Source organism: Sciurus carolinensis, chromosome 1 (assembly GCF_902686445.1).
Source record: "Sciurus carolinensis chromosome 1, mSciCar1.2, whole genome shotgun sequence".
NCBI lineage: Eukaryota > Metazoa > Chordata > Mammalia > Rodentia > Sciuridae > Sciurus > Sciurus carolinensis.
The window spans coordinates 136,344,887-136,360,941 of record NC_062213.1 but is presented as its reverse complement, the minus strand read 5'-3'; the positions used below and the strand labels follow the sequence as shown (position 1 = coordinate 136,360,941).

Here is a 16,055-nt window from a genome sequence, read left to right as displayed (position 1 = left end):
AACAGAAACAAATGAAATAAAGCCTACTAAAACAAAAGAGGAACAAAATGAAAGCCCCCTTTTTTTTAATTATCTCAACAAATATTTAATGAGGGTCTATCCCATAACAAACACTGTGCTAAGGACATATTTTTCCACCACAGTACTTGGTCTCCATGAGATTATACACTAAAAGTATAAAATACATCACTATACTGATATATGTGTGATTGGCTCATTTTTCAAAATTAATTTGCACATACAATGGAAGAACCACTGGGTTTCAAAATAAAGTCATCCATAATGGAGGTAATTTTTTGCAAATATGTTATAAATGCATTTTTTTGTTTATTTACTTATTTTTTTATTGTAAACAAATGGGATACATGTTGTTTCTCCATACATGGAGTAAAGGCATACCATTTGTGTAATCATAAATTTACATAGAGTAATGTTGTTTGACTCATTCTGTTATTTTGAAAAAAAAAACAAATCTTTAGCTACACTAAGAAAAAAGAGAGAAGACTCAAATAAAATCAAAGATGTTAAAGAATACATGACAACTGTGTATTAATCCATTTTGCACTACTAAGATGAAAGAGAATCCCTGATGCTTGGTAAATTTATTTAAAAAATTGAAGTTTATTTTGGCTCACAGTTCTGATCTAAGGTTAAAGACCCACATCTTGTGACAGTCTTCTTTCTGGCAGCGTCCCAAAGGGGCACAGGGCATCATATGGAAAGAGACAAGGATCATGCATATTTGTGTGTATATGTGTTTCTTCTGATCTCTCATTCTCTTCTTATAAAGCCACCAGTATTCAATCACGAGAGCTCCACCCTGATGATCTTATCTAATTCTGATTAATCATTTCTGAAAGGCATCAGCTCTAAATACCATAATCAGATGAAGTTTTCACTTTCTTAATCTCTCACAGTGGAGATGAATTTTCAACACATGATCTCTTGAGGACACACTCAAACCATGTCCAAACCACTTAAAATGGATGCCACAGAAATATGAAGAACCATAAGAGACTATTATGAACAAATTGAATAACTTACTTAGAAAAAAAGGATAAATTCCTGAGCACAGGAAATCTGAACAGACCATAAAAGGTAAGGAAAATGAATAAGTAATTGAAACTCTCCTATCAAAGTTCAAAACCTGGTAATTTCACTGTTGAATTCTACCCAAATATATCAAGAACTATTGACAGTTCTTTTCAAACCTTTCCAAAAATTGAAGAGCAAGGAATACTTCCAAACTCATTCTGTGAGATCATTTCCCTGATCCACAAATCAGACAAGGAAACAAGAAAAAAAGAAAAACTACAGACCAACATCTTTGATGAACATAGGTGGAAAATTCCTCAATAAAATGTTAATAAACTGAATTTAACAGAACATATAAAAAGATCATTCACCACGATCAAATAATATTCATCCTAGGAATGCAAGGATGGTTCAACATATATAAATCAATAAATGTGATACATTACATTAACAGTATGAAGGACAAAAAAGATGATCCTGATAGACACAGCATTTGACAAAATTCAACATCCCTTCATGATTAAAATATCTCCCAACAAATTAGACATAGAAGGAATGTACTTTAACACAATACAGTCCATATGGGCTGAACCCATAGCTAACATCATGATTAACAGATAAAAATTAAAAGCTTTTACTCTCCTATCTGGAAAAGACAAGGTTGCCCACTTTCATAAGTTCTATTCAACATAACATTGCAAGTCTTAGCCAGAGCTATTAGGCAAAAGAAGAAAAGAGGGGGGAATCCAAATTAGAAAGAAGCTAAATTGCCCCTATTTTCAGACAACATGAACTTATATAGAGAAAATCCTAAAGATTCCACCAAAAATCTGCTAAATCTATGAACAAATTTAGTAAAGTTGTAAGTAGAAAATCAACATGCAAAAAATCAGTAGCATTTCTATATACTAGTAGCAAACCAAAAAAACTAAAATATTTTAAAAAATCAAGAAAATGATCTCATTTACAACAGCTACAAAAAATGGAATAAATTTAACCAGGGAAGTGAAAATTATAAAGCACTGGAGAAAGAAACTGAAGAAGAAATTCTGGATAAGTAGAAAGATACTGCGTTCATGGATTAGAAGAATGAATATTGTCAAAATATCCATACTACCCAAAGTTACTTAATGCAATTCCTGTCAAATTACCAATGACATTCTTCACAGAAATAGAAAAAGCAATCCCAAAATTTGTATGGAAGAACAAAAGACCCCAAATAGCCAATGCAATCTTGAGGTGAAGAACAAAGCTGGACCACACTTTAAAATATACTACAAAGCTATAGTAACCAAAACAGCATGGCACTGGCATCAAAAGACACTCATAGGTAAATAGAGATACCAGACATAAACCCACATACATATAGCCAACTTATTTGCAACAAAGGGACCAAGAGTTCACAATGAAAAAATGAATCATTTCTTCAATAAATTGTGTTGGGAAAACTGGATAATCCATATGCAGAGGAATAAAATTAGAACCTTGTCTGTCATCATATACAAAATAAATTTAAAATAGATTAAAGACTTATATGTAAGACTGAAAATTATGAAAGTAAGAGGAGAAAATATAGAAGAAAAGTTTCATGGCCTGGGTTTGGGCCATAATTTTTTGGACATGACCTCAAAATTAAAGGCAATAAAAGACAAATTTGACAAAAGGAGTTAGTTCAAACTATAAAGCATCTGCACAGCAAAATAAACATCCAATAGACTGAAGAGACAACCTACAGGATGGGAGAAAATATTTGCAAATGACAATCATACCTTAATATTCAAGGGTTCTGTATCTGTATATTCAAACAACTGTGGATTAAGAATACTCAAGGGAAAAAATTTACCTGAACATGTATAATTTAAAGCATACAAGGGTATATTTATAGGCTATATGAAAATACTACACCAATTTTTATAAAGGACTTGAGCATCTTTGGGTTTTAATATCTTAGGAGAGTCCCACAGATCCAAGGAGTGACTATATACATCTGATAAAAGATGCTATGGTTCGAATGTCCCCAAAGAAATTTATATTGAAATTAAATCCTCATGATGTAGTACTAAGGGGCAGGGCTATGTGGGACTCTTAAGAGTCATGAGTGCTCAGCATTCATTATGGGTTGCTGGACTATCTTGAAAGAAGATCTGCTATATAAGCCACTTTGGCTCTATGTCACCATGTGACGAAACTGCAAGAAGGTCTTTACCAGATGCCAAGCAAGTGATGGTGCCATGCTTTTGGATTTCACAGTCTCCTTAATCTTGAGATAAGTAAATCTCTGAATCTTTATAAATTGACCACCCTGTGGTATTCAGTTATAGAAACAGAAAACAGATGAAGACAAGGGGTAAATTTCCAAAATGTATGAGGAACTCAACACTGTATCAAGAAGACAAATTGTCCTATTTTTAAAAATTGGACAAAAGAGTTGAACAGGTATTTTTCAAAAGTAGACATACAAATAGCCAATAGGTATTTGAAAAAATATTCAACATTACTAATCATCAGGGTAATGCAGATCAAAACATATAAGATATCACTTCACATTTGTTAGAATAGCTAATATAAAAAAGGTCCTGGTGAAGATACAAAGTAAAGACAACATTTACAAACTGTGAATGAGAAAGTCAGTTAATATAACCACATAGATAACAGTATGGAGTTCCCCAAAATATTAAAAATAGAACTACTATATAATCCAGAAATCCTACTTCTGAGTACATATACAAAGGAAATCAAATCGGTATGTGAAAGAGATAACTGCACTCCTATGTTTATAGCATTAGCACAATAGCTAAGCTATGGAATCAACCTAAGTATGTCAATAAATGGATAGATAAAAGAAAATGTGGTATATGAACACAATGAAATACTATTCAGCCATGAAAAGGAAATCCCTTCATATTTTGCCCCATGGATAAGCCTGGAAAACATGTTAAGTGTAAAAAGGCAGGTACAGAAAGACAAATGTTGCATGATCTCACTTATAAGTGGAATCCAAAAACATCAGTCTCTCATGGAAATAGAGAATAGAATGGTGGTTACCAGGGGCTTGGGTGGCAGTGGGTAGGGAGAAGACAATGGTCAAAAGATATATAATTACAGTTAGATAGCAGGAATACAAAAAACTGTGTCCAGAATAGGCAAATAAGACAGAAAGTAGATAAATGATTGGCTAGAGTGAGGGTCTTGGAGGATAGGATGGGGAATAGAGCAGAGACAAATGGGGAATGACTACTAATGGTTATGGAGTTTCTGTTTTAGATGATGAAAATGCTATAAAATTGATTGTAGTGATGGCTACACAACTTTGTGGACAAAGCAAAAACCATTGGATGGTACATTTTAAATGGGTAAATTGTAAGTTATGTGAATTGTATCTCAACAAAGCTATTTAAAAAATAAAGGACAATATGTATGAAGTTCGGTGGATGCTGTACTATGTGTTAAGATCTGTGAATGCAAAATACAGGAAATAGAGGCACAGGGAAGTCAGATGAGTAGTAACTCTGTAAGGAAGGAGAACAAGAATTCTGTATATCACAGGAAGTTGAAAAGGCATGGATCAGGTACAAATGGAGAAAATAAAATATTAAAGGACCACAGATCACCAAATACATGACAATTGAGAAGCACTCAAGAACACAGATATGTATGAATGGAGGTAAGGGGATCTCATCCTCAGGGGTCAAAAGAAATGGCTCCTCCATAAATGCCTCCTGCCCTTAGATTGGATACCTCTTAACAGCAAGATGGTTCCTGGGATGGGTGGAGAGGGACCCAAAATGGTAACCAATTTTATTTCCCTCTCCCTCCTACCTCCAAAGCTGGTATTGATTAAGGACAGCAAGGAGTAGAGCTAAAGATATTTTGCTTATTGAACTAATTCTATGTGTCAGACATTGTACTAGCAGCATTGTATATATTTTGTTTCATACTTTTTTGATATTCAAAAACTACCAATTTACCATAGTATTACAAAAAGACATAATGGAAGAGTATTTTTGGACATCGAAAAGACATAATGGAAATTATATAATAATCCTACATTTGTATGTGCCAATAATGTAGCATTAAATATATAAAGCAAAAGTTGACAGGAAGGAAAGAAAGAAGGAAGAAAAATAGACAAATCCATAGTCAAAATTGGGTTAATTAACATACCTCTCTCAGTAATGGAAAGGCTGAGTAGACAAAAATTTGATGAAAATAGAGAACATTTGAATAACAAGGTTATCTACCTTGACTGAATTGGCATATATCAAACACAATTGCAGAATACACACATTTCTCAAATGTAATGGAACATTTTAACAAAATAGACATAAGCTGAGGTAAAATAAAAGTCACAACAAATTTTAAAGGATTTAAATCTTCAAAAATGTTCTCTACCACAGTGGAATTAAAATAGAAATCAATAATATATCAAGTAGAGAAGTCCCAAGAGACTGAACATTAAGAAACATACTTCTGTATAACTCATATGTTAAAAATGAACTTATAATGAATATTAGAAAATATTTAGAATCAAATAGTAATTATAATATGGTATATCAATATGCACACCAATAGCAACACAATTCACAATAGCCAAACTATGGAACCAGCCTATGTGTCTATCAATGGAGGGATGGAAATGTAGGGAACTTTCCTCAAGCTTATCTGACAGCGGTCGCTGACACCATGGTCTAAGTAAGCCAAACAGTCTGGACAGAGAAACTGAGGTAATGGTAAAGACTTGCCATGGAATGAAGGTCTTTGCAGCTGCTGAGGCTGAGTTAGGAGCTGAGGGGAGGCCTCGCTCTGTCAAGGATCCCAGCAAGCTGTGATGTGAGCTTACCCCCCCCCCCCCCCTGCCTTGCCTCATGCTGTGTGCCGGAGCTTACCATCCCCCAGTCCTTTGCCTCAGACCTGTTGCTGGGCAGAATTACTCAGGCATACTTGGTTTGTTTACACTACCTCGAGTATAGTTCACCTATAGGCTGACTCTGTTATCCTTTAACAAGCATGTTAACCTGGTTGGATAACGTGCCTGTATATGTCCTGTGCAACCCTAAATAAAACTAGATCCATGCCTTCAGAGCTCGATCTCCGATGTCTGAGTGAGTGCACTGGAGTAGATAGACATTGTTGGTCCTCACCCTCAGTGAACCCCCATCTCTGAATATCTACAGATAAAGAAAATGAGTACCTAGAATATATATACATATACATATATATACACATACGTATGTATATAAAATAGTTTTATTTAGTTATAAGTAAAAATGACATTATATCATTTGCATGAAAATGGATGAAACTTGAGAATGTTATGTTAAGTGAAATAAGCCAAATTTAGACGATCAAGGGTCATATGTTTTTCTCTCATTTATAGAAGTCATAGAGGAAAAAGGAATTAAAAATAGATCAGTAGAGAAGAGGAAAAGGACCAGGGGGAGAAAGGAGGGGAGAGAAAAAGGAATACTAGGGAAAGATATTGACCAAATTATATAGTTATATTGTGTGCATGTATGAATACGTAATGACGAATCCCACCATTATGTATAACAATAATGCACCAAGAAAAATATGGAGAAAATATGGTGTATCAAAAATTATATGATGAAGGTGTAGCAATAATCAGAAGGAAATTTAGGAAACTAATAATAGTCTTATATAAACAGCTTCAATAAATAAATAAAGAAGAAATACTTCTCAACTCATTAGATGAAGGCAGAATATCCTTGGTATTAGTATTGGTAATGACCTTACACAAAAGGAAAAGTACATGATAATGTCTCTCATGAACATCATTACAAAAATCCTAAATAAAATACTAGCAAATCAAAATCATGTAGAATTTACTCTAGGAATGTAATATTGAAAAGGCAACAGTACAACTCTCCATATTACTAGAATAAAGAAAAATTATATGATCATCTCAATAGATTCGGAAGAAGTATTTGCTAAACTTCAATAGCTATTTTATGATTTTTTAAAAAAAATACTCTCAGCAAACTAGGAATAGAAGGACACTTATCTGAAATAGACATCTATGAAATATCTCTGGACACGAGTACACTTAATGGTGAAATACAGAATGCTTTGGAATGCTCTTCTCACTGAAATTGGGAACAAGAAAAAAGATAATCTCTCCACTTGTATTCAACATTGTACTGGAGGCTCTTGCTAGTGAAATAAGAGAAGGAAACAAAAGACATAAGATTGGAAAGGAGAAGTAAGAATGTTTTGTGACTTGTAGATGAAATGATTACATATGTGGATTATAAAGTCCACAAAAAATCTACAAACTGCTAAAAATAAGTGAACTTAGCAAGATCACTGAATTTAAGGTCAATCCATAAAAATGAATTATGTTTCCATACACCATCAGTAAACTATTAGAAAATTAAATTTCATAAAAGTATCATTTACAACAACCCTTCCCATGCAAAAAAAAAATTCTAGAAATATATCTAATAAAGATATATAATACCTCTACCCTGAAAAGTGTAAAACACAGTTGAGAAAAATAAATTTTAAAATGAAGAGAGATGCCATGGATTGAAAGACTGAACATTATAAAGATGTCAAGACTCCCAAAACTGATCTATAAATTTGGTGCAATCCTATCAAACCCAGCAGATTTTTTTCTGGTAGAATCAATAAGTTGGTTCTCAATTTTGTAGCAAAATGCACCTAAAATAGCCAGATAAATCTTGAAAAGTATGCTATTGAAAAAGTAAACATAGTCACATGGACCAACGGAACAAGAAACAGAACAGAGACTTCAGAAGCTGACCTGCACACGTATCAAAAGATGCTTAACAACATTAGTCAAAAGGGAAACTTCAAGCAAAACCACAGAGCAATATGACCATATTACCAAGAGAATGGAGAAAATGACAAAGATTAACAATACTATGTGCTAGTGAAACCATGGAATAGCAGGAACAACTTTGAAAAGTGTTTGGGGGAATCCAAACATTTGTTAAAGACGGTAAGAGGGGACCATGGTAATGGATACAGGGACTACTGCAATGGAGTGTTATATGGGGAAGAGAGATTGGACTTAATTCCCACTCCAATAAGAACTAGTAGGGATTTGTAACCAAGGAGCTGGGTAGGGTCACTGGTTAGAAAATCGCTGAGGAAGCATCAAGGATAACGAGTTTGCTGCTAAACTGGCTTGGTAGTATTATTGCTGAAGGCTGGTCATGGTGATAAGGTATTAAGGGTGGTCAGATACCAAGCACAGGAATTTTCCCTGGACTAACTTAGTAGGATTTTGCTCAAACTGGATTCCACGAGGTCACAGAGGAAAGCACAAGTCAGACCTAATCAGAAAAGACTCAGGATCCTGACTAAAGTGTTGGTCAAAGGAGAAAGTCTTTGCCACTAGATACATGGATACCCTGTGACCAGCAGTTCTACTCTTGGCATACACCCAAATCAATACTGAAATCAATACTTATCTCCATGGTAGTTTTGTTTTTAATAGCCCCAGACTGGAAATAATCCACATGCAACAGATGGTGTCAACTGTGGTATATTTTTACAATGGAACACAATGGAAAAAGAACATTTTACTGCCATATGTAACAACGTGACTGAATTTCACATAGAAAATGTATATCATGGGGCTGGGGAGATAGCTCAGTTGGTAGAGTGCTTGCCTCTCCAGCATAAGGCCCTGGGTTCAATCCACAGCACTGAAAAAAAAAAAAAAAAAATGTATGTCACAAGAGCCAGATACAAAAGTTCATACTGTAAGTTCATGTTTAAATAACGTCCAAAAATTGGCAAAATTTATCTCTGTGGCACTAGAGATCAGAGTAGTGATCTCTCATTTTTCTCATTATGTACGTCTGTGTGTTTTGTTTTGTTTTGCCTGAGGAAACACAAAAAAGACTTTTAGGAGGCTGGATATATTGTTTTTGGTGTAAGGCAGTTCCTCAGGGTGTTAACTCCATGTACTTCTGATTTGTGTTATTTGGCATATCTGGGCTGGCTCTTGAAAGGCAAGATTCCAGTTGCCATTTTGCAGTGCTTTATCTGAAAAGTATAGCACTAGACAGGCCAGACTTGGTCACCAGAGTATAGAGGGGTACCACAGTCTGCACAGTGGCAGCCACCCTTGATGAGGTCCTCTTCTTGGGACAATGGTTTTAGCAGATGAACAGCAACCAGGACACTCCATTGAGCAGTCAAGGCCCAGCCAACTGGAAGAATAAGCAAATCTATGGAGGCACCTACACTGGATCTGTTATACAGGGACCCCATCATCCACACATATAGCAGCTGCAACCCAACAGGTCAGGGCAAGTAAAGGCCCACTCAGGGATGAAGGTAGATTACCCCAACAAGCAACAAACAACACTGATCAGTCAAAATGCTGGCTAAGAGTGAGGGAAATAGATTATGAAGCCGGAAGATGATAAATACTGATATTGGCCTTGGAATCAGCAGAGGCAGCAGATACTTTAACTTATTTCAACAATTCTCCTGCCATATATGTTTTAGAAAATTGGCCACAAATGTGAGGGAGAATCCATGAATAACTGGATGTGCATCTTCCCTCGGGGAAACAGTGAGAGAGCTCTAACTCACACCAAAAATCAAACCCTATATAATAGCATTAAAGTTAGATAAGATGAAAGTGAATCTCAGCAATTAATTCTAAGAGTGACATATTAATGAACGTGGTAGACTCATCTTACTGCACACCATCAGATTTTCTTGATCCCTTCCATCTATGAGACCCCCAATCACTTGTTCTACCTCAGTCATTCACTATCATCTGCCTGTAGTTCCAAGTGGTTTTGCTGCCTGAGGTCACCTGGCACCTTGTGGAACCCTTCACTTCTGACACACCTTAGGTCACGGGCTCTCTCTCTCTGTTGAAAAGGTGACAGAAACCAGGTGCTGCCTGGTTTCTTTGTCCAGTCCCTTACAAAACACACAGGGAGTTTATTTGAGAGTTACACCAGAGCAGCAAGAGTTGGGGGAAGAGAAAAGAGTCAGGGAGGATTGGGAGGTAATGAAAGGAAAAGAAACACTAAATTGGCCACTGTCCTCTGATGGGGAGACCCAGCAGGCCAGCCTGCCTTGGGCTCTGTTTGCTAGGGAACCCAGGCAAAGATACATAAAGTGGGGGTCTGAGATATTTTGTATTTGGTATGTGTAACAAATGTCTTCATCTTTTTTTTTTATAAAGACATATTTTGGATGACCTGGATAACCACTTTATAATTTAGTACTTCTTGGTTTCAATACTACATTTTCAATTGCTCAAGATTAGGTTAGCAATAAGTACTAAATTAATTTTTATGAACTAATGAACCAAAGAAAAGGGAAAGACAAGATGAAATTGATGCTTATCATCATATGAAGACCAAATTAAGTTTGGATAAGGGATATTTCTGAGCAATTTGAATACACAAAAGTGGTGGTCAATTTGGGTTTTCATCAGAGATTCAGCAAACTTAAAAGAATCTATGCAGTAGATGACAGTTCAAAATTCATGTCTGGAGTGACATTTAATTTCAGTAAAGTAAACGTTAATTTAAACTTTAGTAGGAGATGTGGAATAGACAAAGCAGAGGTCTGATACGGAAAGGAAGTTCTTTGCAAAGTGAGTCATAGATTTTATCTTTTCTCCCCTTATATTTAATAACACCTATATTACTTGCTAATAATGTTTCTGATGCAAGTGGATCGTCTAAGGGGAACATCAAGAGGTGCTGAGGTTATGTCAGGTTGATGAGGATAAAAGTAAAGACCACTGTTGAATGCTCACTGAAAATGCAGAACAGCCTAGCCTCGGCTGGGTAGGTGAGGATTGGGGTGGTGTTGGGTGGGTCAGTGTCCCTGGCTGGGCAAACATTTGTAAGTAAACAAACCTTTAAATAGCCAGACTACTTGTCAGAGATGAGTGTTCCCGGGAAACTGGGTGTGGGCTCCCCCACCCTCACTTCAGCATCTGGCACACCTGAAAGCAAGCCCAATACTCCTTCTAAACTGAAACACTTAAAAGTACACAAATTGATTCTAAGCTATGTTTATTCTCAAATATAAAATTAAAGTTCTATGATAATCCGCCTTTGATAAGTTGAAAAAGTGTGTCTATATTTTTACATATATATAGGGATAAAGAAAGACATCTCCATAATCCACATTTCCCAAAGCAATGGGATCATTAAAGAGTTCTGTCTTCCTCTTGATCCTGCACCTTCTAGAGGGGACCCTGAGCAATTCCCTCATTCAGCTGAACAATAATGGCTATGAGGGCATTGTCATTGCAATTGACCCTAATGTGCCAGAGGATGAAGCACTCATTCAACAAATAAAGGTAAGTTCAAATGGCAATTATGTGTTCTTTGGTAATTATTAATTAATAGTCTTTATCTCAAGCATAACATTGTGACGGAAGCTGAGTTCTCACTTCAGCTATGTGACACTGACAAGTTAGATTTTTGTCTGAGTCTCAGTTTCTTCATCTGTAAAATGGAAATGATAATACTTGACTATTAAGATTCTTATAAGGGATGAGGTGAATGTGATGTACATAACTCAGAGTTAGAAACATTGTTGGCACTTAATTAATCATGTCTGCCTTTACTGATTGTAGATTATTTCACTGAAAATTATTTCATTCTACACTAAGACAGAGTCAGTCACATTTGGCAGATATTGTGAGATGCACAGAGGGTAATTCTCTTGACGGATTTTACCACTGAGACACATTAGACTCTCTTTTTATTCTCCTAATTGTAACCCCCTTCCCTGTGATGCTAAATGTAAGCCCAGGATGCAAGCTGCGAACAACCTTGACCTTACTAGTGGGAGGAACCCCTGAATTTTATCAGCCTCAAAACAAGGGACCCTCTCAGGGTTGCCGATGGGCAACACCTTACCTTGTTACCTCTTGTGTGGGAGAAGGGAAGAAAAGAAGATGCTTCCCATTCTGGCAGAGATGCCAAATCACTGCCAAATGGAGCAAGCAGTGAAGGTCTCATGACACAAACAGCAAAAAATAAGAGGGAAATACCTTATAAAAGACCATCCTGGAATCTGGCTGCAGCACATCCAGAGGCAGTATTGTGTAATGATAAGAGTGCTAGCCTGCAAAATGAGAACAATAATAAGTAGTTCCCCCATAGGATTCCATGAGGATCCAATATAAAAATGCATGCATATAGAAGCAAGCTGGGTGAAGGGTGTATAGGAACTCTACAATTCTTTGCATGTCTTTTGCACTCTGAAATTATCTTGGAAGTTTAGAAAGGTAACTTTAAAATGCATAGTGCCTGGTACAGAGTAAGCACTCAATAAATGGTGGATGTAGCCATCAGTCACCAATTCCCTTTTATCTCTCTAAATGGAAAGTTAATAACACAGGGGCCCAGATGATCCTCCTCTAAAGATTTCTTGCTCCAAGCAGAAGTAAACCCCAAAAAGTAGAGTTTGAAAACAAGCATCTCTACCTGCCAGGAATTTGTGGTTAGAATATTGTAGCATCAGGGAATGGGGAACAGAAGGAGGAAGGGGCTCATCATAAAGTTTGCCTAGTTAACCCAAACACCATCACTTTGTCTTTGGTAAAAGGGAAATTCATAATTCTTACCATTTGAAATCTCTCAATAATCGGAAGCCTTGTGTGAGTTGTTGATTGCCTGTTAATTTGGAAATGGCATTAGCAAAAAATGAAGCAGACACTTGAAAAAATGAACAAAGAAAAGTGCGGGAGGAAAATGTGGCTAGTGTGTTTCTCTCTCTGGTCAGATGGTGGGTTGGGAACATGCCAGGAGAACACATATCTTAAAGTACTTTCACCTCACTATCTTTGGGGGAAATGTACTTGTCACCAGTTATTAAATTGGCTTTCTAGAATGAGTACTAAACAAGTTGAGTGTGAAATAAGTTGGCTTCCACCACTTCCTCCTCTGCGAAAAGAACACATAAAGAGCTAAGTGAATGGCCAAAGTCACAGAGTCATTCATAAAAGTGAGTTCCTCCATATTTGATGTTTCAGATCTGTAGAGTTGAGGGATGTCACCATGAGCTTTGTTGTCTTTCCTACCTACACTTCAATCTCTGCTTTAATAACCTTTCTGAGGGGAACTCTCCCCTCGGTGCCCTTGCGGGGACAGCCTCTAAGTCAACTTTCCTTTTCTTCCTTCCTCCCTTCATTCCTTCTTCATTTCTTCCTCCCTCCTGCGCTAGGGAGTGAGCCGGGGACCTCAGGCATGCGCTCTACTGCTGAAGTCAATTTTAAATACTTGGATTTGTAGGACCGTCCTCAAAGCTTTTTCCCACTTACAAGACCAGTAGCGGGCGCTGCAGCGCCTCCATGCACTGTACCTGCACGCCTGCCAATGTTCATTGGAGAAGTCCTGGGAGTGTCTCACAGATGAGGGAGAGCGAGGGAGAAGCCTGCACTTCTCTTTTGTACACACACACACACACACACACACACGACAATCCAAAATGGGAGTATTTTGGAGTTCCTTAAATGTATGGGAGCCAGGGCTTTGCCTGTCTGGGCACTCCTGTGCCAGTATGCCACTTATCATAACCACTTCATTAATTTAGTCATTTGTCCATTCATTCAACAAATGTTTACAAAGCATCTACGTTATGTCGGTGTACTTGGAATCCAGTTGTGAACATACTATTTCTGTCCTTAGGGCTTTTTGGCTCATCCTGTAAGCCATTAGCCATCAATTGTTTCTCGGTCCCAGAGTTAAATGTTTATTTCGACATGAGGTGACCTCAAAATCTGGAATAGATGCCAAACGTTTCTATTAAGATGTGAAAAGCAGGAGCATTCGTGCTGCTTGGGTTTTCTCTTGGGAGACTGAAAATTTACATTTCATCAAAGTGTATAATACTCTAACAGGAAGTTTTACACCCACTTTTCAAGATTTTGGTGATTTTGACTCCATTTAACATTTTTTTTTTTTTTACAAGGATATGATGTTAAGCTCTCCTAGCAACTGTTTAAAATCTGGATTTTTAAAAGAGGAAAATGCAAATTGTTAAGAATACTTTTTTTTTTTTTAACAATGAGCAAGACAACCGTTTTTAGTGTACCTATGCAGGGAGAGAAGTCAGGCTTTACCCCTCTCTGGTAGTGTTCCACAAGTAGTGGGTGTCAAGTTGGCAGGAAAATAACTTCATTCAAAGCTAGTTTTGAAGGAAGATAGAGGAGACTTTTTCTGTCTCAAATGTCCATCTTTGGAGAGCTCACAGATGGGCCAGGAAAGCTTTTAAGAGAGAAGAGGAGACAAAGTGGGACCAAAGGATGAAATGCACATATGCAAATTTAGTGAGAGGTCAGCCTGTCAGTTTCAACCTCTCTGTCATTTGTCCTCAGTACAAGGTAGTTTTTATCTCAGGAGGAGGACATTCAGAAGTTACAACAATTTGGAACTTTAATTTCAAAAGGGGTTGTTTCAAAATCAGCAGGAAAACAAGTAGTAGTTGCTCTTAATTTCAGAGGGAGTCTGTTTCATTATCATTATTTGAAAAGAGCAAACTGAGGCTCAGAGAGATTAAAATAAATTCCCCAAGTTTATCCTGTTAGGGAAGTGACAGAGCAGGATTCAGCCCTCTGTCAGTACCCAAGTACAGCTTCCCATATAATGGTGAATGTTTTGCTCCTCCTAAGGCTTCCCTTCCTAGGCACTGAAGTCCTGTCACTCAGGTCTGCTCGGGTGATGACTCCTTTTTCCCCTTTGTGTTATTGGTTTTTCCGTGAACATATAAATGTAACCATCCCCATTAAAATAAACAAAATTCCCTTGCCTCATTTCTTCATTGCCCTTTATAGAAAAACTTCTTGACCTGCCTCCATATTCAGTGTCTCCACTTCCTCACTTCCCTTTCTCTTGAATCCACTCATATGGAGCTATTGTCTCCACTGAACCACTAACATGGTTCACCCATGTCACCAAACTCATCTATCACTTCTTGGCTTCTGATTTCCTTCACATGTACTAGCTGCTCCTTCCAAGTTCCTTTTACTGACTTCTCCTCTGCTCATCTCTAAGTGATGGAGTCCCTTCTTTTCTCTGTTGATACTTTCAGCCCTAACTGACCCAATGCCTTCTTTCCACAGCAATTGCTTATAAGACTCTCTTCTGTTTTGTCATAATGCATCCCAGGGAGCCTGCAGAGGCATCTAATGCTGCAGCTCCTAATAATGTTACATGTAATTTGAAAATAAATAATAATGTCATTGTCTTATATCTCTTAGTATTATGCCACAAATAAATACTACCATAAAGCTTAGTATTAAATTTAGTTTAACTTAGCATTAAACACCCAAATCATTACAAGACTCAGCAGATGTTGAGGTTATCTTCACTTGAGTTTTTCTCTATTATTTGCTGTAAGACCTTGAGAATTATACTCTCTTGTTCTCAGTTTCTCTTTCAAAGATTTATTGATCCTCAAGTGATCAAATGAAATGAAACTACTAGATGACATTTAATTAATACTTACTGTGCCAAGTACACACTGTTCCTAGTGCTTCACATGTTTGATTTCATTTGTTCTTCACTCCACCTTATCAGGTAGTGACTGTACTAGCTTCCATTTTATAAACAGGGAAACGAAGTCTCAGGATTAGGAAGTGCCCAGTGTCCCACAAGAAGTGGCTGACTTGGAATGGAACAACCATTTGACCCAGTTATCCCACTCCTTGCGTTATACCCAAAGGACTTAAAATCAGTATATTACAGTGATGCAGCCACATCAATGTTGATAACAGTTCAATTCACAATAGCTAAACTATGGAACCATTAGGTGCCCTTTAACAGAAGAATGGATAAAGAAACTGTGGTATATATACACAATGGAATATTACTCAGCCTTAAATAAGAATGAAATTATGGCATTTGCCAGTAAATGGATGGAGCTGGAGAATATCATGCTAAGCAAAATAAGCCAATCTCAAAGAACCAAAGACCAAATGTCTTCTCTGATATGTGGGTGCTAATTCACAATAAGGGGTGGGGCTAGGAAATTCAATA

At 36.9% G+C, this 16,055-nt stretch overlaps 1 protein-coding gene across 1 annotated transcript in view; it reads left to right on the top strand.

The window, feature by feature from the left end:
• Window positions 1–11,206: 11,206 nt before the first annotated feature.
• The window catches only part of Clca1 (chloride channel accessory 1), a 36,185-nt gene continuing 31,336 nt past the window's right edge, over window positions 11,207–16,055 (top strand). Inside the window, exon 1 of the mRNA XM_047566128.1 lies at window positions 11,207–11,368. Coding sequence (XP_047422084.1) covers window positions 11,207–11,368 — 162 coding nt within the window. The remainder of the gene's footprint in view (window positions 11,369–16,055) is intronic.